General features: G+C 46.9%; 1 protein-coding gene across 5 annotated transcripts; it reads left to right on the forward strand.

Moving 5' to 3' along the window:
- On the forward strand, window positions 1-25,269 carry PAN2 (poly(A) specific ribonuclease subunit PAN2). 5 transcript variants are annotated; one of them, XM_053555948.1, is made up of 26 exons: window positions 1-185; window positions 816-1,192; window positions 9,603-9,772; window positions 9,860-9,980; window positions 10,144-10,221; window positions 10,617-10,884; window positions 13,029-13,371; window positions 13,573-13,669; window positions 14,514-14,633; window positions 14,821-14,940; window positions 15,210-15,338; window positions 16,312-16,511; window positions 16,625-16,761; window positions 16,899-17,005; window positions 17,209-17,307; window positions 17,429-17,502; window positions 17,608-17,755; window positions 18,061-18,204; window positions 18,520-18,579; window positions 19,498-19,588; window positions 21,595-21,752; window positions 21,851-21,994; window positions 22,116-22,295; window positions 22,410-22,503; window positions 23,141-23,338; window positions 24,626-25,269. In XM_053555948.1, the coding sequence occupies exons 2-26, from the start codon at window positions 911-913 to the stop codon at window positions 24,658-24,660; spliced, it is 3,597 nt and encodes a 1,198-aa protein (XP_053411923.1). In that variant the 5' UTR covers window positions 1-185; window positions 816-910; the 3' UTR covers window positions 24,661-25,269. The 5 variants fall into 5 exon arrangements, with proteins under 5 accessions (XP_053411923.1, XP_053411922.1, XP_053411919.1 ...); XM_053555947.1 differs by having other exon boundaries at window positions 16,628-16,761; window positions 17,608-17,749; XM_053555944.1 differs by having other exon boundaries at window positions 13,029-13,669; window positions 17,608-17,749.
- Window positions 25,270-25,629: the final 360 nt, after the last annotated feature.

Consider the following 25,629-nt stretch of genomic DNA (forward strand, 5'->3'; position numbering starts at 1 on the left):
GAAGCCCTTCCTGATTGGCAGCCGCGACTGGGGGTTCGGTCCTTCCCGCCGTAGAGTTAAAGTGAGCCGGAGGTGTGGGGGAGAACTGGGGAAACTGGAAATTCCCACGGAGCTGACGGCGCTTGTGCTCCCCCTACTCGTTTTAATTCCACGCGCTCTAAAATACCCGCCATGGAGAAATCTTGGTAATGACCTATTCCCCGTAGGCATCCCAGGAACACTTCTGACCCTTCCCTGTCTCCCCTTACGACGCCGGGGGAGAATTCTGAATTAACCGATTTCTCTGGTTCCCCCAGAGAATTCTGGGTAGGTAGTCGTTTCCATAACCTTCCCCTGCCCCCACCTCAATTGTGGGTAACTGGCCATTAGTGTTTTACCATAGAGGATCCTGGGTAATTATCACAGAGGATTGTGGGAAACTGACTTCTCTGGTTCTCCTTACCCCCTACCCAATTCTGGGAAACTAGTACCTTACACCCCTCTTCCTATTCAAACCCTGCAGTTCCTGCTCCCTTTCCCTGAGGGTTCAGGGCCGAACCAGAAGAGTGAGCAGTTCTGAAAAAAGAGAATTAAGGTGGATGGTAGGGTGGTGGGGAGTTCAGAGGGCCTAGAGGAGGAGAGGGAGGGACGGACAGTAGTTCTACCAACTCCTGCCCACTGTCCCCCTTTTGCCTGCTTCATTCACAGTCTGGCAGTTTCATTCCTTCTGCCTGCCTCATCTTCCTTCCCCATACTCCCAGAGTATGAAACTAGATGAAACTTAAGTACCAGTACTTGGGCTTACCCCTGACTCAGCTACCTCTTTCCCCTTGCAGGCTGGGATGTCCATTCTAGGCCCATCGGTGCTGTCCTGCTGAAAGTTTGGTCAGGCTGGGGTGTGGCACAGGTCTAATCAACTGCCATCGTCATCATGAATTTTGAGGGTCTAGATCCTGGAATGGCAGAGTTTGCCCCTGCCATGCATTCTGCCTTGGACTCTGTCCTGGATGCTCACCTGAACCCAAGTCTGCTACAGAATGTGGAGCTGGACCCAGAGGGAGTGGCCTTGGAGGCTCTTCCCGTCCAGGAATCAGTACACATAATGGAAGGTGTCTACTCTGAATTGCACAGTGTGGTGGCTGAAGTAGGCGTGCCCGTCTCCGTCTCCCACTTTGACTTGCATGAGGAGATGCTGTGGGTGGGGAGCCATGGGGTAAGAACTGTACTCCCTTTGTGAGGGTGGAAAGGAGATGGTGAGGGGTTTTATGTGGTATTGGCCCAAAGACAGGTGCTTTGCAAGGAGGCAGAACTGAATTAAAATAATGAGAGAGTTAGCTGGTCAAGATGAAAGAAGGGTGGTGAAGGAAGAAGTAGAGTCAAGGGTCCAAGATAAATTATATAGGTATTCTTTGTCAGAAGGCATCCACTTTTGTTACAGTTTGCCCGTCTCATGTTTTTTGTTTTTTTGGGGTTTTTTTGGCCAGGGCTGGGCTCTCGAACCCTCCACCTCTGGCATATGGTGCCGGAGCCCTACTCCTTTGAGCCACAGGTGCCATCCTTGGGCTACCCCCATCCCATGTTTTGATTAATCTTGATAATTGTACCCATCACTTACTCTGTAGTCATCCATATCCAATCTCTAATGCCCTTTCTCTGTTTTCCTTTTTTATTATTATGAAATGTTTAATGAATGTTCCTGCATATCCTACATGGGATCATTTTATCTTCTCTGATTGATTTTACTCTCAGAGCAGTTATCCCAGTGCTAATTTTTAAAAATGTATGTCCATATTAGGGATATAGAGTTCAAAGATTAATATTATAAGAAATGATATGCTGTCCTTAGTTTACTAATTTACCTTTCACCTAGCATCAACCCTTTTTCCATTAGAAGGGATTTTTTTTTTTTTTTTGAGACAGTCTCAAGCTGTTGCCCTGGGTAGAGTACTGTGGCATTGTAGCTCAGCAATCTCCAACCTCCAAATCAAGCTCAAGTGAGCCTCTTGCCTCAGTTTTTCTATTTTTTGTAGAGACAGGGTCTTGATTTTTATTCAGGCTGGTCTCAAACTTGTGAGCTCAAGCAGCCTCGCCCGGCCTCGAAGGGATGAACTTCTTGTGTGTGATTCATTCAGTTCAGTAGGCAGTGTGTATTGCCATGCTAGGCACAGGGAATAAGGCTGAATAAAACATAATCCTTTCCCTTAAGAATTTTATAGGGCGGCGCCTGTGGCTCAAGGAGTGGGGTGCTGGTCCCATATGCCGGAGGTGGCGGTTTCAAACCCAGCCCCGGCCAAAAAAAAAGAATTTTATAGGGTGGTGCCTGTGGCTCAAGGAGTAGGGCACCGGTCCCATATGCCGGAGGTGGCGGGTTCAAACCTAGCCCTGGCCAAAAAAAAAAAAAAAAAAAATTTATAGGACAGAGAGGCACAAATGACATATAAACATAATTTCATGGTACAAAGTGCCATCGTGAAAATATGTACTAGGTGCTGGAGAGGAGGAGAGTCAGAGAGGACCTCCAGGAAGAAGTGACACTTGAACTGAAGCTTGAAAGATAGTAGGAATTAGGTGAAGGAGATGGGAAAAGGGTGTCTTGGCATAGGATAAACAAAAGTTCCCAAGATATTACAAAGCGTGCTGAGTACAGAGTGCAGAAACTACAGGCAATTAGTATATGCTGGACTAGAGCTGAAGAGGTAGGTAGGTGTTCATTCAACCAATGTCTTTTGAGCCACTTGCTAGATGCCAGACTTTGCTCTAGGTTTGGAATAAGCAGTAACCAAAAGAAAAACAGTATATCAGGTATTGATTAGTATTCTTTTTTTTTTTTTTTTCTTTTTTGACAGGGCGTTAACCTGTCACCCAGGCTGACTGGAGTCCAGTAGTGTGATCATAGATCACTGTAGCCTTGAACTACAAGGCTTGGGCTTGCTTGGGCTCAAGCAATCCTCCCTCTTCAACCTCCCAAGTAGCTAGGACTATAGGTGTATGCCACCATAGCATACACCTAGCTAATTTTTAATTTATTTTTTTTTTGTAGAGACGGAGTTTCACTTTATTGCCCTCGGTAGAGTGCCGTGGCGTCACACAGCTCACAGCTACCTCCAACTCCTGGGCTTAGGCGATTCTCCTGCCTCAGCCTCCCAAGTAGCTGGGACTATAGGCGCCCGCCACAACGCCAGGCTATTTTTTTTGTTGCAGTTTGGCCGGGGCTGGGTTTGAACCCGCCACCCTCGGCATATGGGGCCGGCGCCCTGCTCACTAAGCCACAGGCGCCGCCCTAATTTTTAATTTTTTTGTACAGGTCTCACAGTGTAGCCTAGGCTGGTTTTGAATTTCTTTTTTTTTTTTTGTGTTTATGGATTTATTTTATTTTTTTGGTTTTGAATTTCTGTCCTTAAGTGATCCTTTTCCCTTAGCCTCTCTCAGTGTGGAGATTATAGGTCTGAGCCACTGCACCTGACCCATTAGTACTCTTGAAAAATATGCAGGGCACAGAGTGGGTTGAGATAATGAAGGCTAGGAAATGTTGCTATTTTAGATGGTCAGGAGAGTTTCTCTGATAAAGTCACATTTGAGTAGAGATCTGGATGCACCACCAGGAAGTAAAACAAAGCAGAGCCCTGTACCTCCAGTTTACCCTTGTTCCTCTCCTTGACCGTTCTAGGCCCTCTAGAAGGGAAGAAGAAGCCATGCAGATTTCTGGAGAAAGAATATCCTAAACACTTCATATGCTTTTTTTTTTGAAATGGAGTTTCACTTTGTTGCCCTCCGTAGAGTGCTGTAGTGTCACAGCTCACAGCAACCTCAAACTCCTGGGCTAAAGTGATTGTCTTGCCTCAGCCTCCCAAGTAGCTGGGACTATAGGTGCCTGCCACAATGCCTGATTTTTTTTTTTTTTTAGAAACCTCTTGCTCAGGCTGGTCTTGAACCTCTGAGCTCAAGCAGTCTACCTACCTCAGCCTCCCAGAGGGCTAGGATTACAGCGTGAGCCACTATGCCGAGCCCATATACTTTATTGAAAGAGCTTGGACATGATCCTTCACGCCACTAAGGAATTTTTTTTTTTTTTTTTTTTTTTGAGACAGAGTCTCACTATGTCACCCTCGGTAAAGTGCCATGGCATTGGGTGGTGCCTATGGCTCAGTGAGTAGGGTGCCGGCCCCATATACTGAGAGTGGTGGGTTCAAACCCGGCCCCAGCCAAACTGCAACAAAAAAAATAGACAGGTGTTGTGGCAGGCGCCTGTAGTTCCATTACTCAGGAGGCTGAGGCAAGAGAATCGCCTAAGCCCAAGAGCTGGAGGTTGCTGTGAGCTGTGACGCCACGTTACTCTACCGAGGGCAACAAAGTGAAACTTTGTCTCTTAAAAATAAATAAATAGGGCAGCACCTGTGGCTCAAAGGAGTAAGGTGCCAGTCCCATATATTGGAGCTGGTGGTTTCAAGCCCAGCCCCGGTCAAAAACTGCAAAAAAATATATGTAATAAATAAATAAATACTTGGCGTCACAGCTCACAGCAACCTCAATCTCTTGGGCTCAAGCAATTTTCTTGCTTCAGCCTCCCAAGTAGCTGGGACTACAGGTGCCCACTACAATGCCCAGCTATCTTTTTTTTTTTTTTTTTTTTTTGGTGATGGTTGTTGTCATTGTTTGGCAGGCCCAGGCCAGGTTTGAGCCATCAGCCCCAGTGTATGTGGCTGGCACCCTAACTGCTGTGCTAACAGGCGCCAAGCCTAAAGAATTGTTATTTATTTATTTCTTTTTTTTTTTGAGACAGATCTTCAAGCTGTTGCCCTGTGTAAAGTGCTATGGCATCACAGCTCACAGCAACCTCAAACTCCTGGGCTCAAGCGATTCTCCTACGTCGGCCTCCCAAGTAGCTGGGACTATAGGCACCTGCCAGCCCGGCTATTGTTTGGTTGTAGTTGTCGTTGTTTGGCAGGCCTGGGCTGGATTCGAACCTGCCAGCTCAGGTGGAAGTGGCTGGCACCTTAGCCACTTGAGCCACAGGCACTGAGCCTATTTATTTATTTATTTTTGAGACAGAATCTCACTGTCACCCTTGGTAGAGTACCATGGGGTCATAGCCCATAGCAAGCTCAAATACTTGGACTCAAGCAATCCTCTTGACTCAGCCTCCGAGTAGATGGGACTACAGGTGCCCCCCCCCCCCAACAACAACACCTGGCTATTTTTTAAAGATAAATTGCTCTTACTTGGTGTGTTCTTTTTTTTTGTTTGTTTTTGAGACAGTCTCAAGCTGTTGCCCTGGGTAGAGTGCTGTGGCATCACAGCTCACAGCAACCTCAATCTCTTGGGCTCAAGTGATTCTCTTTCCTCAGCCTCCTAGTAGTTGGGACTATGGGCGCCCACCACAACACCCGGCTATTCAGTCGGTTTTTTTGTTGCAGTTTTGGACCGTGGCCGCGTTTGAACCCGCCAGCATCCAGTATATGGGGCCGGCGCCCTACTTCTTGAGCGACAGGCGCCACCCTACTCAGTTTGTTCTTAAATTGAGCTCAGGCAATCCACCCACCTCAGGCTCCCAAAGTGCTGGGATTATACGCGTGAGCCACCACACCGGCCCCACTAAAGAGTTTTCATCCAGGGTGGTGCCTGTGGCTCAAAGGAGTAGGGCACTGGCCCCATATGCCGGAGGTGGTAGGTTCAAACCCAGCCCCGGCCAAAAACTGCAAAAAAAAAAGAGTTTTCATCCAGAATGACAAAGTCTATTTGTGGTCTAGGTGGAGTACTAAGGTAGCCAATATACAGTTTGATTTAAAGAGGATGGGGCAGGACTCAGATTAGTTTGTAAGCTATTGTATTTCACATAAAAATATGAAGGCTGTGGGAAGCACCGTAGAGATGGGTACAAAAGAATAGATTCGGGAAATACTTAGGAAACAAAATAAGTAGGAGTTGACTATCAGATCATAACAAAGATAATAATCAGAAGAATTGAAATGGGGGACTGCGTGTGGTAGCTCACACCTGTAATTGTAGCACTCTGGGAATCTGAGGTGGGAGGATTCCTTGAGATGAGAAGTTCTAGAATAGCCTGAGCAAGATACCCCATCTCTACTTAAAGTAGAAAAATTAGCCAGATGTGATGGCAGGTACCTGTAGTCTTAGCTATTCAGTAGGCTGAGGTGGGGGGATCACCTGAACCCAGGAGTTTGAGGTTGCTGTGAGTTAGGCTGACACCATGGCATGCTAGCCTGGGTAATGAGAGTGAGACTGTCTCCAAAAAGTAAAGAATTGAGTATAAGTATAATCAGTTTGAGTTTCTGATGGGATATCTAAGGAGAGATACCAGTCATCCCTTGGTATCATGGGGGTTTGGTTCTAGGAACCCCCCTTGGATACTAAAATCAGAGGATGCTTAAGTTCCTAATTTAAAAAATGGTGTCGTAAGGCCAGGCATGGTGACTCTGGCTTAAAAAAAAAAAAAAAAAAAAATTGGCTCAGCGCTTGTGGCTAAAGCGGCTACGGCGCCAGCTGAACTGGAGGGTTCGAATCCAGCCCAGGCCCGCCAAACAACAGTGACAGCTGCAACCAAAAAATAGCCAGGCGTTGTGGTGGGTGCCTATAGTCCCAGCTACTTGGGAGGCGGAGGCAGGAGAATTGCTTGAGCCCAGGAGTTGGAGGTTGCTGTGAGCTGTGATGCCACAGCACTCTACCCAGGGAGACAGCTTGAGGCTCTGTCTCAAAATAAATAAATAGAACCTATGCACATCTTCCCATATACTTTAAATCATCTCTAGATTACTTATAATACCTAATACAATGTAGATGCTGTATAAATAGTGGGTTTTTTTTTTTGAGACAGTCTCACTATGTCTCCTTCAGTAGAGTGCCACAGCATCACAGCTCATAGCAACCTCAAACTCAGGTTTAAGAGATCCTCTTGCCTTAGCCTCCCAAGTAGCTGGGACTACAGGCACCCACTACAACACCCAGCTATTTTTAGAGACGGGGGTGGGGGGTCTTACTTTTGCTCAGGCTGATCTCAAACCTGTGAGCTCAGGGCAATCCACCCATCTTGGCCTCCCAAGTGCTGGGATTACAGGTGTGAGCCACCACATCTGGCTCTAAATAGTGTATTTTTTCCTTTAGTTTAGTAGAGTTTAGTTTAAGACAGAGTCTCAAGCCAGGCATGGTGGCTCATGCCTGTAAGCCTAACACTTTGAGAAGCTGAGGTGGGTGGATTGCCTGAGCTCACTGGTTCGAGGCCGGCCTGAGCCAGAGCAAGACCTCATCTCTAAAAAAATAACTGGGCATTGTGGCAGGCACTTGTAGTCTCAGCTATTCAGGAGGCTACTGTTTACAAAGTACTTTTGTAAACTTTACTTCATTTTATCCTCACAGTGACCCTACTGAATATGTAATGGTTCAGTTGATTAGAACAATGTACAGAACAAGGCCATCATCTAGTCCTCTACTGGCTAATGGCCTTATTTCCACAGTCAATCTACCAGCCATCTGGGAAATGGGTACCATTAGTAATAGGCTGGAATACAGAAAATATACTATGGATGTTATTCATTCATTTCTGGTTTTTCCCCAGACTCTTTTTGTTTTCCCCACTTTGACAGAGTCTCACTCTGCTGCCCTACCTAGAGTTGAGTTCCGTCATCACAGCAACCTCATACTCTTGGGCTCAAGCGATTCTCTTGTCTCAGCCTTCTGAGTAGCTGGGGCTACAAGCTCCCACCACAACGCCTGGCTATTTTTTAGAGATTGTGTCTCACTCTTGCTCAGGCTGGTCTCGAATTTGTGAGCTCAGGTAGTCCACCCACCTCCACCTGCCAGAGTGCTAGAATTACAGGCGTGAGCTACTGGGCCTGGCCCTTAAATTTGTATTTTTTAAATTACTGAGTTTTTTTCCTCTAAATATTTTTGCTCTCTGGTTGGTTGAATCCATGGCTTCTGAACTTGTATATTCAGACCACTGACTGCATTTGGATGTGTAAGTCTGAACCTTGAGGTGACAGTCTGGGCTAGGGAAGGAAATAAGAATTGATTAGCTTTAATAGCTGGGTATTGTGGTGGGTGATTGTAGTCCCAGTTATTTGTGAGGCTGAGGCAGGAAGATTGCTTGAACCTAGGAGTTTTAGGTTGCTGTGAGCTAGGCTCACAATGGAGTAAGACTCTGTCTCAAAAAAAAGAAAAAATAATTCATTAGCTTTAAGATGTATGGTTAAAACCAGGCACTGGGGGATAACACCTGTAATCCTAACACTTTGGAAGGTTTAAGGCAAGAGGATTGCTTCAGGCCAGGAGTTTGAGTCCAGCCTGGGCAATAATGAGACTCTATCTCTACCTTAAAAAAAAAAAAAAAAAAAAAAAAAAAAAAGATTAAAAACTTGAGCATGGGGCGGCGCCTGTGGTTCAGTTAGCAGGGCACCAGCCCCATATGCCGAGGGTGGCGGGTTCAAACCCAGCCCCGGCCAAACTGCAACAAAAAAATAGCCGGGCGTTGTGGTGGGCGCCTGTAGTCCCAGCTACTCGGGAGGCTGAGGCAGGAGAATCGCCTAAGCCCAGGAGTTGGAGGTTGCTGTGAGCTGTGTGATGCCACGGCACTCTACCGAGGGCAATAAAGTGAAACTCTGTCTCTACAAAAAAAAAATACAAACTTGAGCATGGATGTTATTACCTAGGAAGACAAATAGATAGTGAATAGATAGTGGCCTGGGAACAGCCGTGTTTCGAAAGTGATCAGAAGAATGGCTGGGCATGGTAGCTTATGCCCGTAAACACTCTGGGAGGCTGAGGCAGGTGGATTGCTTGAGCTCAGGAGTTTGACACCAGCCTCAGCAAGAGTGAGACCTCGTCTCTACTAAAAAAAAAAAAAAAACTAGGCAGGCATTGTGCATGCCTGTAGTCCCAACTACTTGGTAGCCTGAGGCAAGAAGTTCACTTGAGCCCAAGAGTTTGAGGTTGCTGTGATGACGGAACTCACCTTTAGGTAGGGCAGCAGAGTGAGACTCTGTCGAGGCGGGGAAAACAAAAAGAGTCTGGAGAGAAACCAGAAATGAATGATTGACATCCATAGTATATTTTCTGTATTCCAGCCTGTTACTAATAGTACCCATTTCCCAGATGGCTGGTAGATTGATTGTGGAAATAAGAAGGCCATTAGCCAGTAGAGGACTAGATGATGGCCTTGAACTTCTGTACATTGTTCTAATCAATTGAAGCATTACATATTCAGTAGGGTCACTGTGAGGATAAAATGAGGTAGAGTTTACAGAAGTACTTTGTAAACAGTAGCCAGGCGTTGTGGCAGGTGCCTGTAGTCCCAGCTACTCAGGAGGCTGAGGCAAGAGAATCGCCTAAGCCCAAGAGCTGGAGGTTGCTGTGAGCTGTGACAACATGGCACTCTACCAAGGGCAATAAAATGAGACTCTGTCTCTAAAAAAAAAAACTTTGTAAACAGACACAAAACAGTATTATCACTAAGATTAAATGGTTCCTAGCTTTATGCCTCAAGTTGCTCCTAGTCATAAAGGTCAAGCAAGAAAAGAGAAAAGCTGAGCCATGTCTGGGGTCCGTGACTTGGATGTGGAATGGCTGTGCCCCTCCACTCAGGGTGTCTTTGTCATCTTTGTCCTCTACAGGGCCATGCCACTTCTTTTTTTGGCCCAGCCTTGGAGCGCTACTCATCCTTTCAGGTCAATGGCAGTGATGACATTCGTCAGATCCAGAGCATGGAGAATGGTATCCTTTTTCTCACCAAGAACAACCTGAAGTACACAGCTCGTGGGGGCCTCATTGTATTTGATTACCTGTAAGTGGCTTCTATGCTTTGGGCTGGGAGAAGGGGTACTTCATAGGCTAAGGATTGGCAGATTGTGAGACCCTGGCCCTTTAACAGGCTGGATGAGAGTGAGGATATGCACAGTCTTCTACTGACTGACAGCAGTACACTACTCATTGGTGGGTTGCAGAACCACATATTGGAGATTGATCTTAACACTGTTCAGGAAACTCAGAAGGTACAAGCCTGGGACAGGAACCCCCATCCAGGGCCTGAGGTTATTGGGGGATCAGGGTGTTCTTGGGCTAGGGGTGATGTGCCTGAATTGTGGATGTGACCTTTCTGCTCCTTTGGTCTGTGGAAAAAATTTTCTCACTTGTTTCTCCTACTTGCCTCTCCAGTATGCAGTTGAGACTCCTGGAGTCACCATCATGAGACAGACAAATCGCTTCTTTTTCTGTGGCTACACATCTGGCAAGGTGCCCAAGTTTCATTTCTTCTCCTACCATAGGGCCCTATTTCACTAGATATCTGATTGGGCTCTGCTTTCCCTCAACTCTTAGGGTATATGGATTGGAGATGAAGGATGAAAAGAGTAAATTGACTTCATATTCAGCCATGTTAGTCTGTGAGATTATATTGCAGTCTGATGTTTTCTATTCTGATGGGGGTCCCTTGGAGGCAAAAGGGTGAAAAAGAGTTCTCTTTCTGGTCCCATCCAGCTGTTGGCTTCTCTGTTTCCCTTTTCTGGACTGTTAACATCCATATCCGACCTAGAGCCTTAGTTCCTTTGGTGAGGACCTCACAGAGTTAGGCAGCTAGGAGTACTCTTCTTGGTAACAGAATTGTCAGATAACTGAGTTGTCGTCTTCAGGTTTCCCTGCGAGACCTCCGTACTTTTAAGGTGGAGCATGAGTTTGATGCCTTCTCAGGGAGTCTGTCAGATTTTGACGTGCATGGCAACCTGCTAGCTGCCTGTGGCTTCTCCAGCCGCCTCACCGGCCTGGCCTGTGACCGTTTCCTCAAGGTGTATGACTTGCGAATGATGCGTGCCATCACACCACTCCAAGTACATGTGGATCCTGCCTTCTTGCGCTTCATTCCTACATACACTTCTCGTCTTGCTATCATCTCTCAGTCGGGTATGGGCATATAGGATTGGGTAGGAGGAATGGATGAGAAAAGGGGAACTAGTCACAAAACGTGTTTTTCTAGAAACCTCTTTGTTGGGAAAAGATACAACCTTTCATCAAAAAAAAAAAAAAAAAAGATACAACCTTTCATTGGGGTCCCAGGATACCCTTTTTTTTTTTTTTTTTTGAGACAGAGTCTCATGCTGTTGCTCTTGGTAGAGTGCCCTGGCATCATACCTCACAGAAACCTCAAACTCTTGGGTTCAAGTGATCGTCTTTTTTTGAGACAGGGTCTCACTCAATAGAGTGAGTAGCGTCATAGCTCACAGCAACCTCCAACTCTTGGACCCAAGGTATTCTCTTCCCTCAGCCTCCCAAGTAGCTGGGACTATAGGCACCTGTCACAATGCCCAGCTATTATAATTTTTTTTTTTTTTTTTTTTGAAGCAGAATCTCAAGCTGTCGCCTGTGGTAGAGTGCCATGGTATCACAGCAACCTCAAACTCTTGGGCTTATGTGGTTCTCTTGCCTCAGCCTCCCAACTAGCTGGGACTATAGGTACCCTCCACAACACCCGGCTATGTTTTTGTTACAGTTGTCATTGTTTTAGCTCGCTCGGGCTGGGTTTGAACCTGCCATCCTTGGTGTATGTGGCCAGCACCCTATACACTGAGCTATGGGCACTGCCTGCCCGGCTATTTTTAGAGATGAGGGTCTTGTTCTTGTCCAGGTTGGTCTCAAACCTGTGAGCTCAGGGCATTCCACCTGCCTGGGCCTCCCAGAGTGCCAGGATTACAGGTGTGAGCCACCGCACCCAGCCCATCAAGCGATCCTCTTGCCTCAGCCTCCTGAGTAGCTGGTAGTACAGGCATGCACCACAGTGCCTGGCTAATTTCACTATATTTTTAGTGGAGATGGGGTCTCATTCTTGCTCAAGCTGATCTCGAATTCCTGAGTTCAAGTGATCTACCCAGCTTGGCCTCCCACAGTGTTATGATTACCGGTGTGAGCCACTGTGCCTGGCTGAGGTCCCAAGACTTCACTTGGGTTTGATCAGAGATTAGGGCTTTTGTTTTTGTCCTTTAGTGTAAGGAACGTGGAAAAAGATAAAGATGGAATGAGCAAAGTATCATGCCTGTAATCCTAGCACTCTGCGAGGCTGAGGCAGGGGGATTGCCTGAGCTCACAGATTCAAGACCAGTCTGAGGAAGAGCAAGACCTCATCTCTAAAAAAATAGCCAGGTGTTGTGGTGGGTGCCTATAGTTCCAGCTACTTAGGAGGCTGAGGCAAGAGGATTGCTTGAACCCAAGAATTTAAGGTTGCTGTGAGTTATGACGCCACAGCACTCTACTAGGGGCAACAAATGAGACTCTTTTCTCAAAAAAATAAAAACAAAAGGCAAAGTAACTCTAGAACAGCTCTTTGCTGGGTAGCAAACTATCCTGCAGTTAATAGGGCAACATCAGTTAGCTTTTTTTTTTTTTTTGAGCTGTCACCCTGGGTAGAGTGCCGTGGTGTCACAGTTCACAGCAACCTCAAACTCTCGGGCTTAAGCGATTCTCTTGCCTCAACCTCTGAAGTAGCTGGGACTACAGGCACCCACCACAATGCCCGGCTGTTTTTTTTGTTGTTGTTGTTGAAGTTGCCATTTTGTTTGGCAGGCCGGGGCTGGATTCAAACCCACCAGCTCCTGTGTATGTGGCTGGCGCCCTAGCCACTTGAGCTACAGAGCCAAGCCTTTTTTTTTTTTTTTTTTTTGAGACAGCATCTCACTATATTGCCTTCAGTAGAGTACTGTGGCATCACAGTTCATAGCAACCTCTGACTCTTGAGCTTAAGCGATTCTCTTGCTTTAGCCTCCCAATTTGCTGGGACTACAGGTGCCTACCACAACACCCGGCTATTTTTTTGTTGCAGTTTTCATTGTTGTTTAGCTGGCCTGGGCTGGGTTTGAACCTGCCAGCCTCACTGCATGTGGCCAGCACCATAACCACTGTGCTACAGGCCCCAAGCCAGACACCATTCTTCTTATCTCTTGACATGGGTTGGGGACCCATGTTCCCTTGATGTCAGGGGACGAGGGCAGGAGGGGCTTAAAAAGATAGCTCTCTTTCTCTTTCTGGGGCTCAGTAGATTTCTTCCTCTCTCCTAGGGCAGTGCCAGTTCTGTGAACCCACAGGCCTGGCCAACCCAGCAGACATCTTTCATGTGAATCCCGTGGGGCCTTTGTTAATGACGTTTGATGTGTCAGCCAGCAAGCAGGCCCTGGCCTTCGGGGATTCTGAAGGCTGTGTGCACCTCTGGACTGATTCTCCTGAGCCTTCCTTCAACCCCTACTCCCGTGAGACTGAGTTTGCTTTGCCTTGTCTTGTGGACTCACTGCCTCCTCTGGACTGGAGCCAGGACCTGCTGCCTCTTTCCCTCATCCCTGTCCCACTCACCACTGACACACTTCTCTCTGATTGGCCTGCTGCCAACTCCGCTCCAGCTCCCAGGTTGTACTCCACCTCTGGTCCCAAAGGAGGGAGGGGGAAAGGGCCAAGATACCAGAAGGTACAGATGGTCCTGTTATTATTCTACTATTTTCTTGATTTTTATCTACCTTCAGTATTTTTTTTTTCTTGGCCCTTGGGTGTTGGGGAGTGGACGGGTAGTCAGCACAATCTTTCAAGCCCTAGAACTGTACTGGATTATAGGCGAGCACCACCTGTGGATGCAGAGATTCTACGCACCATGAAGAAAGTGGGCTTCATTGGCTATGCACCCAACCCCCGCACCAGGCTGCGCAATCAGGTATGTTCACAGTGCAGAGCATCGGAACCCACACCAGCTCACTGGCATTTCTCCTCTTTTTTTCCTTTACTGGTCTTTTGTTTTTGGACAGTTGGTAAAGCTTTTGGAGGCCTGCTTTATTAAAGGAACTATGCTAGGTGTTAGGGAGGATTCAAAGACTAAGAAGACAGGGTTTTTGCTCTAAGGAAGTTAGTATTTGGTTGGTGAAGGTAAGACATAGCCATATCAGAAATTATTTATAACTGTTAAAAGTTAGAGGAATGTTGTAAGCATTCAGGGCCACAGCTGTCTGGAGGGAAATGTTACTTTGGGTTAGAGTGGTCAGGGAATGATTAATGAAAGAGGTGGATATTGAGCTGGAAATGTGGAATATGGACAAGTAGGTAGTAATAGAGAATATTCAAGCTGAGAGGATGGTGTTAGAAAAGGTCTCAAGAGGTATAAATGCAAAAGGCATGTCTGAGGGAAACTATGAGTGCACCATTCTTGCTGGAGTAGCTGTTGGTATTGGGCAGTAGTGAGTGGTCAAGGTTAAAAGAGGCCAGACGGAGAAGCCTTGAATACCATTGTGTAGTGGAAGAAGTAATGAAGTAACGCACAAAAGCTTTCTGGGAGTGTTAGTTTGGTGCTCATACACTGGACAGAGTGGAAACCATCTCAGTTGTCCACTTGTGATGAAGTAGAGTGATGGCAATGGAAATAAAAAAGAAGGAGTGGATGCTGAGAATGCTAGGAAAAGAAAAGGTTCACGACTTGGTTGTTATTTCAGTGTTGGGATAAAGGTGGGGGGTAAGCAGGAGATGACAAAATATCCAATAAGCTTGCCTCTTTTTAAAATTCCTAGATTCCTTATCGACTGAAGGAGTCAGACAGTGAATTTGACAGCTTCAGCCAGGTCACTGAGTCACCAGTAGGGCGGGAAGAAGAGCCACATCTCCACATGGTTTCTAAGAAATACCGCAAGGTGCTGGGGGACATAAGGCAGGGGCTCTGTGAAATGTGGGGCAGGGGGGTCATAAGAGAAAGGATTGAAGGACTAAGTCAGGAGGCCTTCACCTCCTTCCCTGGGCTGCTGGGAAAGGTTATGGCTACTGGGAACATTCAGGGACTCTGAGGGTATCCTCATCTTGCTCAGACTATTTCTACCTCAGGTGACCATTAAATATTCCAAGCTAGGGCTGGAGGACTTTGACTTCAAACACTACAATAAGACCCTGTTTGCTGGATTAGAGCCTCACATCCCCAATGCATACTGTAACTGCATGATCCAGGTAGGAGTTGGATATTTCTACAACTTGAACATGCCTCCTGCCTTTTTTTCCCCATGGCCCTTCAACCCTATGCTTTCTGGGTTTCCTCAGCCAAACCTGCTTTACCGTGGCCTTTACCTTTCTTTCTTTTCCCTCAAAACCTCCAAGTCTCTGTGAACTCCAGTGCTTTCATGGACTCCAGCTTTATAGTTCCCATCAGATCACTTACCCTATGCATTTTGCCTCCCTGTCCCAGTTTCCTGTACCAGCTCGCCTGCTTTTCCCTCCAGGTGCTCTATTTCCTGGAACCTGTTCGTTGTCTAATCCAGAACCACCTTTGCCAGAAGGAATTCTGCCTGGCATGTGAATTGGGCTTTCTCTTCCACATGTTGGACCTCTCTCGTGGTGACCCTTGTCAGGTTAGTACCTGGAGACCCAAGACCTTTAAAATGGAAGCAGAGGAAGGGAGGTGGACAGAAGTTAGGGACATTGTGGTGCAGTTGGCTATAAAAGAAAATAAAAGGCTGGGTGCAGTGGTTCACACCTGTAATCCTAGCACTCTGGGAGGCCAAGGCAGGTGGATTGCCTGAGCTCCTGATTTCAAGACCAGCCAGAGACAGAGACAGACCTGATCTCTTTTTTTTTTTTTTTTTTTGTAGAGACAGAGTCTCACTGTACTGCCCTCGGGTAGAGTGCCGTGGCGTCACACGGCTCACAGCAACCTCTAACTCTTGGGCTTACGCGATTCTCTTGCCTCAGCCTCCCGAGCAGCTGGGACTACAGGCGCCTGCCACAACGCCCGGCTATTTTTTTTTTGTTGCAGTTTGGCCTGGGCTGGGTTTGAACCCGCCACCCTCGGCATATGGGGCCGGCGCCCTACTCACTGAGCCACAGGCGCCGCCCCAGACCTGATCTCTTAATGAAATAGCTGGACATTGAGGTAGGCACCTGTAGTCCCAGCTACTTGGGGGGCTGAGGCAAGAGAATTGCTTAAGCCCAAGAGTTTGAGGTTGCTATGAGCTGTGATGCCATGTCATTCTACCAAGGGCGATAACATGAGACTGTCTCAAAAAAAAAAAAAGTGCTGGGCAAGTTGGCTCATGCCTATAATCCTAGCACTCTGAGAGGCCAAGGCACTGGATTGCCTGAGCTTACAGGTTGGAAACCAGCCTGAGCCATAGCAAGACCCCATCTCTAAAAAATAGCCAGGCATTGTAGCAGGTGCCTGTAGTCCAGCTACTTGGGAAGCTGAGGCAAGAGGATCACTTGAACCCAAGAGTTTGAGGGTGCTATGAGCTATGACACCATGGCACTCTACCAAGGGCCACAAAGTGAGACTCTGTCTCAAAAAAAAAAAAAAAGAGAAGAAAAATAACATCAACATGCTTCTAGGGCAATAATTTTCTTCGCGCATTCCGTACCATTCCTGAGGCCTCAGCCCTTGGTCTGATCCTGGCTGACTCAGATGAAGCTTCAGGGAAGGGCAATCTGGCCAGGCTCATTCAGAGGTGGAATCGCTTCATTCTCACTCAACTGCATCAGGATATGCAGGAGCTGGAAGTACCACAGGCTTATCGAGGTGCTGGAGGCAGGTATGGAATCAGGATAGGAATACTTAAAGCCACCATGACCGACCAGGCCCCTCTGTGACTTAAAGGGTCTCCTAACTCCCTCAGTATGTATATATTGCCCTCTCTACTCTCAGCAGCTTTTGCTCATCGGGGGACTCTGTCATTGGGCAGCTGTTCAGCTGTGAGATGGAGAACTGCAGCCTGTGCCGCTGTGGCAGTGAGACTGTGCGAGCCTCTTCCACCCTGCTCTTCACACTCTCCTACCCTGATGGTAGCAATAGTAGTATGCCCTGCGGCTGGGTTGGGAAGGGTACCCCAGATGTCTTGTGATTATCAGGGAAGACATGTTGGGGGGCTAATTGTGGGTAGAGGGGAGAACCAGGAATAATGCATTCAATTTCCCCTCAGATAAAACCGGGAAGAACTATGACTTTGCTCACGTATTGAAACGAAGCATCTGCCTGGAACAGAATACACAGGCCTGGTGTGACAACTGTGAAAAGTACCAGCCCACGGTGAGTGGGCAGTTGCGTTGGACTAGAGTTCTGCCATGTTGGAGACTCAGCTACCATCTCATGTGGGGGTGGCTGTGTCAGCACTGCCACCCAGGCATCTCCGGGGAGTAGAGGAACCCCAGTTCGGGAAACAGACCCATGTTCTCGTCAGGCTTCTTTTCCCTGTATGCTCCCGCCATTCCTTGTTTGTTTTGTCCTCTAAGATTCAGACTCGCAACATCCGCCATCTGCCAGATATTCTTGTCATCAATTGTGAGGTAAACAGCTCGAAAGAGGCTGATTTTTGGAGAATGCAGGCTGAGGTAAGGACCGGTCTAGAAATAGGGCTTTTAAGGAATATTTCATTTTCTTCCCCTTATGATCTCTATATATGTTTATGTTCTAAAGAATGTTTTTCCTTAGATGTTTTTCCTTTGTGTTCAGTTTGCTTTCAAGATGGCAGTAAAGAAACATGGTGGGGAAATCTCCAAGAACAAGGAATTTGCTTTGGCTGATTGGTAGGTGCTATGTTGGGAGTTGTCAAAGGTTGAACTATCCAGTGCCTCCTCTTGTTACTGGCTAGATCTTTTCAGAACACATTTCCAATTCTTCTGACCTGACAGGAAGGAGCTAGGGAGTCCAGAGGGTGTGCTGGTGTGTCCCTCCATTGAGGAGCTGAAGAACATCTGGCTTCCTTTCTCCATTCGCCTGAAGATGACCAAGAACAAAGGGCTGGATGTGTGCAGTTGGACTGATGGGGATGAGGTGCAAGTTGTTGTAAAACTGGAAAGAGGGAAGGGAGTAAGGGAGAGAAGGTGGCAGAAGGTAAAGCAGGGTAGGGGGAAGGTGGAACTGAACAGAGGGAAAAGGAAAGAAAGAAAGCATAGTAAGTTACTAGTTGTGGAATTTTCCAGAGTGACTCAGGTCAGTGTTGGGGAGGTATAGTTGAGCTAGGATGGAGATGACCCACCCTGGTCCCTCATCCCGTATACCCCCAATTCCCTGTCCTCTGTCCTCGTTCCCCTTCCTTCCCCATCCTTAAACTTAGCTTAGCAGCCTGGGTACCCCCCTCACAGTGGGGCCCAGCCAGGGCAGAGGAGGAGCATGGTGTCTATGTGTATGACCTGATGGCTACTGTGGTACACATCCTGGACTCACGCACAGGGGGCAGCCTGGTGGCTCATATCAAAGTTGGAGAGACTTACCACCAACGCAAGGAGGTGAGTGAGGTGGTTCAGGGCAGGGACACTCCTGGGATGGCCACAGTATATAGCAGGGGTCCTCAAACTTTTTAAACAGGGGCCAGTTCACTGTTCCTCAGATCGTTAGAGGGCCGGACTATAGTTTAAAAAAAGAAAAAAAACAACTATGAACAAATTCCTGTGCACACTGCACATATCTTATTTTGAAGTAAAAAAACAAAACGGGAACAAATATAATCACACCACTGCATGTGGCCCGCAGGCTGTAGTTTGAGGACTCCTGGTGTATAGTATGAGACAGAATAGCCCAGCCGTCACTTTCTGTCTCCACAGGGTGTTACTCACCAGCAATGGTATCTATTCAACGACTTCCTTATTGAACCTATTGATAAGGTTAGTTGCAACATGATCCATTCCCCATTTCATGTCCCCTTTTCTTAGCATCCTTATCCTCAGGGCCTATAGAATGCCAGCCAGATTCTAGAGGGAGGGGTCCTCAGGAATAAAAAGTATTAGTAGAGGGGTTCAGTGCCTGTAGCTTAGTGGCTAAGGGCACCAGCCACATACACCGGAGCTGGCAGGTTCAAATCCAGCCTGGGCCTGCCAAACAACAATGACAACTGCAACAACAGCAACAACAAAAGTATTAGCAGAGGGATAGCGCAGTGGCTCACACCTATAATCCTAGTACTTTGGGAGGCCGAGGTGGGTGGATTGCCTGAGTTCACTAGTTCCAGACCAGCCTGAGCAAGAGCAAGACCTCATCTCTAAAAATAGCCAGGCATTTGTGGCAGGTGCCTGTAGTCCCAGCTACTCGGGAGGCTGAGGGAAGAGAACTGCTTGAGCCCAAGAGTTGGAAGTTGCTGTGAGCTATGACAACATGGTACTCTACCAAGGGCAAAAGTGGGCAAAAAAAATAAGTATTAGACGAATTAAAAATATCACCTGACTAGCCGGGTGTTGTGGCGGGCGCCTGTAGTCCCAGCTACTCGGGAGGCTGAGCCAAGAGAATCGCTTAAGCCCAGGAGTTGGAGGTTGCTGTGAGCTGTGTGAGGCCATGGCACTCTACCGAGGACCATAAAGCAAGACTCTGACTCTACCAAAAAAAAAAAAAATCACCTAAGGGCAGCACCTGTGGCTTAAAGGGATAGGGCGCCAGCCCCGTATGCCAGAGGTGGTGGGTTCAAACCCAGCCCTGGCCAAAAACTGCAAAAAAAATAAAAAAAAAAAATATATATATATATCACCTGAGTCTTGGGGAAAGGAAAAGAAGCATGTACATATTCCATAAATGCCTTTTCTCTTTCGTAGCATGAAGCCGTGCAATTTGACATGAATTGGAAAGTACCTGCTATCCTTTATTATGTCAAAAGGAATCTCAATTCCAGATATAACCTGAACAGTAAGTGATACATAGTAGACCCAAAATATGGGCTGTTTTGAATGGGCTTCAAGATGAGAACTAAGACATTGCTTGTTAGTATTTGATTGATTGATTTAAGACTGATAACCAGGGGTGGCGCCTATGGCTCAAGTGAGTAGGGCGCCGGCCCCATATACCGAGAGTGGCGGGTTCAAACCCAGCCCCGGCCGAACTGCAACAAATAGCCGGGCGTTGTGGCGGGCGACTGTAGTCCCAGCTGCTCCGGAGGCTGAGGCAGGAGAATCGCGGAAGCCCAAGAGATGAAGGTTGCTGTGAGTCCTGTGACATCATGGCACTCTACCGAGGGCGGTAAAGTGAGACTGTCTATACCAAAAAAAAAAAAAAAAGATTGATAACCAGTATTAATATTTTCAGGGATACTAAAGAAATTCTTTTTTTTTTTGTAGAGACAGAGTTTCACTTTATTGCCCTGGGTAGAGTGCCATAGCGTCACACAGCTCACAGCAACCTCCAACTCCTGGGCTTAAGCGATTCTCTTGCCTCAGCTTCCCGAGTAGCTGGGACTACAGGCGCCTGCGACAACGCCCGGCTATTTTTTTGTTGCAGTTTGGCCGGGGCTGGGTTTGAACCCGCCACCCTCGGTAAATGGGGCAGGCGCCCTGCTCACTGAGCCACAGGCGCCGCCCACTAAAGAAATTCTTGATTAAGGGCAGCGCCTGTGGCTCAAAGGAGTAGGGCACTGGCCCCATATATCGGAGGTGGTGGGTTCAAGCCTGGCCCCAGCCAAAAACCTGCAAAATAATAATAATAATTTTTTGAAAAAAAAAGAAATTCTTGATTAATAAAGACCTTAAATTTAGAAGCTGGAAAGCCTCTAAGAGTAGAGCAGGGAAGGGGCAATTTTGATCAGAATTGTTTAGGTTATGATTTTTGAGTCTAACCATTTTTTTTTTTTTTTTTTTTTTTGCGGAGTTTTTGGCCGGGGCTGGGTTTGAACCCGCCACCTCAGGCATATGGGACCAGTGCTCTACCCCTTTGAGCCACAGGCGCCGCCCGAGTCTAACCATTCTTATCTCTAAGTTATGATCTCTTTTGCAGATGAGCTTTTTTTTTTTTTTTTTTTTTGTGGTTTTTGGCTGGGGCTAGGTTTGAACCCACCACCTCTGGCATATGGGACCGGCACCCTACTCCTTGAGCCACAGGCGCCGCCCCAGATGAGCTCCTTTTTAAGTCCTTATTTGGTACTTTTTTTTTTTTTTTTGTAGAGACAGAGTCTCACTTTTATGGCCCTCGGTAGAGTGCCGTGGCCTCACACAGCTCACAGCAACCTCCAACTCCTGGGCTTAAGCGATTCTCTTGCCTCAGCCTCCCAAGTAGCTGGGACTACAGGCGCCCGCCACAACGCCCCTATTTGGTACCTTTAAACTAAAGTTTTTCTGTAACCTTATTTTTCCATATTTTCTAAACTAAGATCCAAAGTGAAAATCTTACGTCTTCTCTGTGCTCCTTCTAGTTGTTTCTTAGCTTATTCTCCATATATTTTCTGATTTCACTTGTTTTTTCTGCTCCATTTGTCAGACATGATCTTTTTACTTAACATCACATCCTTTGACTTTTTTTTTTTTTTTGATGATAGTCTCCTTCTGTTGCCCAGGCTAGAGTGCCATGGCATGTGCCTGCCTCACAGCAACCTCAAACTCCTGGGTTTAAGTGATCCTCCTGCCTCCTAAGTAGTTGGGACTATAAGCATCTGCCATAATGCCTGACTAATTTTTCTACTTTTAGTAGAGACCAGGTCTCACTCTTGCTCAGGGTGCTCTCCAACTCCTGAGCTAAAGTGACCCTCCCTCCCTGGCCTCCCAGAGTGCTAGGATTACAGGCACGAGCCAATGCATCCAGCCGACATGCTTTGATTATTGAGGGATCATAGTGTAGACCAAAAATCTCTGTTGAGCCACCCTGGGCTTCTCTCCCTTAGTCACTTCCCCATCCCAGCCCTCTGTCCTCTGTATTCTCCCTTCTAGTCAAGAACCCTATTGAGGCAAGTGTCCTGCTGGCTGAAGCCTCACTGGCACGGAAACAGCGGAAAACACATACTACCTTTATTCCACTGATGCTGAATGAGATGCCACAGGTTGGGGACCTGGTGGGTCTGGATGCTGAATTTGTCACCCTTAATGAGGTAACCAAGATCAAAGGATGGGGTATTGGAACAGAACTCTGAAAATATTAGGAGTTGTAAGCATTTCTCTGATTCTCTTATTAACACTTACTATGTAGGAAGAAGCAGAGTTACGGAGTGATGGTACTAAGTCTACTATTAAACCAAGCCAGATGTCAGTAGCAAGAATTACTTGTGTTCGGGGACAGGGACCCAATGAGGGTATCCCCTTTATTGATGACTACATCTCTACCCAGGAACAGGTATTATGATAGGGAGATGCAAGTGACGCAGATCCTGTGCTTATGTAGAGTGCTTGAGAACCCAGGGAACAGTGATAGGAGAAGATTCCGCAGCTTCCTGAGTCCTTTTTTCTATTTCTAGGTAGTGGATTACTTAACTCAGTACTCGGGGATAAAGCCTGGAGACCTGGATGCTAAAATTTCCTCCAAGCACCTTACAACTCTCAAGTCTACCTACTTAAAGCTTCGTTTTCTCATTGACATTGGAGTGAAGTTTGTGGGTCATGGCCTGCAGAAGGACTTCCGGGTCATCAACCTCATGGTTTGAGCCAGTCCTCTTTTAAGGGTGGGCCCCTCAGGGTATATATTATACTCTTGGAGAATGGGAAATTATATATCCTTTACCTTAAGTCTCCCTCTCTTTTATTCCTGCCAGGTGCCCAAAGACCAAGTCCTTGACACTGTGTACCTGTTCCACATGCCCCGAAAACGAATGATTTCCTTGAGATTCCTTGCTTGGTACTTTCTGGGTGAGTTGCTCTGTCTTACAGGCCCGGTGGTGCATACTAAGAACATAAGTATTGGAGAGGCTGGGCTCAGTGGCTCATGCTTGTAATCCTAGCATTCTGGGAATCTAAGGCAGGAGGATCCCTTGAGTTTAGGATTTTGAGTGCAGCCTGAGTAAGAGCGAGACCCTTTCTCTACTAAAAATAGAGAAATTAGCCTGGTGTTTTGGGGGCCTGTAGTCCCAGCTACTTGGGAGGCTGAGGCAGGAGGACCACTTGAGTCTAAGATTTAAGGTTGCTGTGAGCTAAGACACTATGGCACTGTACCCAGGGCGACAGAGTAAAAGTGTTGGAGGACTAAGTGGTACTAGGGAGGACTCTGCATTAGTGGTCCCTTCTTTGCACCAGGGAAGGTATTTGACTCTTCCCTTAAGGGAAGTCAGGGTTTTTTTGTTGTTGTTTTTTTGTTTTTGGCCAGGGCTGGGTTTGAACTCACCACCTTTGGCATATGGGGCCGGCACCCTACTCTTTTGAGCTACAGGTGCCGCCCAGAAGTCAGGTTTTTTATTATTGTTTTCTGGGAGTCAGGGGTGGGAGTAGGGGAACATCTTTCTACCTCCCTTTGCTAGGTCCCAAAATATTCCACCTCTACTTATCTCAGACCTGAAGATTCAAGGGGAGACTCATGACAGTATTGAGGATGCCCGTACAGCCCTTCAGCTCTACCGAAAGTATCTGGAGCTAAGCAAGAATGGCACTGAGCCTGAGTCTTTCCACAAGGTGCTCAAGGGTCTTTATGAGAAAGGCCGAAAGATGGACTGGAAGGTGCCTGAGCCTGAGGGCCAGACAAGTCCCAAGAGTAAGACTGGGGGAAAGGAAAAGGGAATCTGGACTAGGTGGATTTTGATCACATACATGGAGATTATACCCACCACAACAATAATGTTGATAACGATGATAGCAATACCACCCCTGCCTTATATTTATTTATAAAACACTTAACAGTTTAGAAAGGATTCAATCCTTCTAACAGTCAGTAAAATAGATTTTTATTATCAAAATTTTCGGCACCCATGCCGGCCACATACACCAGAGCTGGCAGATTCGAACCCAGCCCAAGCCTGTCAAACAACAATGATAACTACAACAGCAACAAAAAATAGCCAGGCATTGTAGCAGGCGCCTGTAGTCCCACTACTTGGGAGCCTGAGGCCAGAGAATCTCTTGAGCCCAAGAGTTTAAGGTTGCTGTGAGCTATGATGCCATGGCACTCTACCAAGGGCGACACAGTGAAACCCTGTCTCAAAACACAAAACAAAACAATACTTTCTGCTGGGCACAGTGGCTCACACCTTTAATCCTAGTACTCTGGGAGGCCAAGGCTGGTAGATTGCCTGAGCTCAGGAGTTTCAGACTAGCCTGAGCAACAATGAGACCTCTTCTCTGGAAAAAAGAAAATAGCCAGGCGTTGTGGTGGACGCCTGTAGTCCCAGCTACCAGGGAGGCTGAAGCAAAAGAATCGCTTTGAGCCCAAGAATTTGAGATTGCTGTGAGCTATGACGCCACTCTCTCTCAAAATAAAATAAAAAACAAAAAAAACCCTCTCCGGGGCGGTGCCTGTGGCTCAGTTGGTAAGGCGCCGGCCCCATATACCGAGGGTGGTGGGTTCAAACCCGACCCCGGCCAAACTGCAACCAAAAAATAGCTGGGCGTAGTGGCGGGCGCCTGTAGTCCCAGCTACTTGGGAGGCTGAGGCAAGAGAATCGCTTAAGCCCAGGACTTGGAGGTTGCTGTGAGCTGTGTGAGGCCACGGCACTCTACCGAGGGCCATAAAGTGAGACTCTGTCTCTACAAAAAAAAAAAAAAAAACTCTCTCGGGCGGCGCCTGTGGCTCAACAGAGTAGGGCACTGGCTCCATGTGCCGGAGGTGGCGGGTTCAAACCCAGCCCCAGCCAAAAACTGCAAACAAAACATTAAAAAAAAAAAGAAAACCCTCTCCATTGGTCTTATAACATCCTCTTTCCCAATTCTAAAATAATTGGTGAAAGTTTGTGTCCTCTTTTTTCTTGATTTTTGTTTCATAAGTATGAGAAGGTGCTTTTTCTCTACTCACCTTAAGTCACGCTCTTGGTTTTGTCTCTGACAGATGCAGCTGTCTTCTCTTCGGTGCTGGCACTCTGACCTTACCTCCCCAAAGAACCACTGCCCTCTCCCTTTAGTGTTCTGTGGACTGTGAACCTATACCTTGTCCACTTCCAGAATTTGACCTGCTTAGGGTCTACAGATGGTGCTATTAATAGAACTGGAATTCAGCAGAATCATTGCAGAGGCTCTAAGAGCCAGATTCTGTCTTCAGCTTTTGCAAAATAAGTAGATGGGAAACAGTCCAGATGTAAAGAAATTGGTAATCTTAGTAAATATCCTGGGTGGTTAATATCCAGGCAGAGAAGCTCCTAGAACCAAAACTCTCAGTTCCTAGCTGGCTAGGGACTGAAGTCCTAGACAGTAACAAAGGATACAACAGTTGGAGACTTAGCTCAAGTAACCAACTACTTCAGGGATGCCTGGAGGGGCCAGCATGTAAAGTCTTGGTGGCCCAAGCAAGTCAGGGTTGTTAGTGTTATTGCCAAAAGAGTCTTTGGATCCTGGACAAAGATTGGCCCCTGGCTTCATTTATTTCTGCTGCCAATTGAGAAACATTTGTCTTCCATCCACTCCCATCCCATGTTTTGTTATTTTTTTAATTTTATTTTAAATCGCATGTTTTATAAAATAAAAAGTATTATCTATTATTTGTCTCTTTAGAGAATTGATAGCGTGGGTTCTCTGACTGGTACTCTCCTTTCTTCATTTTGGCTTATTACAACCGGGAACACTTAACATCATACTTAAATCCCCAACTAGAGGTGAAGGTAAAGCTAACTCTAGAATCCAAAGTTACGGACATGAGAGGAGAATAATTCAGCCTCTCCTGGACAATGTTAGGTCGTTGCTGTAGCTGTCTAGTATGCTAAGTCAAAATGAAGATGCACTACGTTCATTGTGTAGGCTGACAAACTACAGCTCCCAGGATGTCTCAGTTGCAGCTGCTGACGAAGGAGCGTCTGGTGTTGCATTGCCCCCTGGGAGAAGTAGTCTTCTGTGTATTTG

This window comes from Nycticebus coucang, chromosome 12 (genome assembly GCF_027406575.1).
Source record: "Nycticebus coucang isolate mNycCou1 chromosome 12, mNycCou1.pri, whole genome shotgun sequence".
Taxonomy (NCBI): domain Eukaryota; kingdom Metazoa; phylum Chordata; class Mammalia; order Primates; family Lorisidae; genus Nycticebus; species Nycticebus coucang.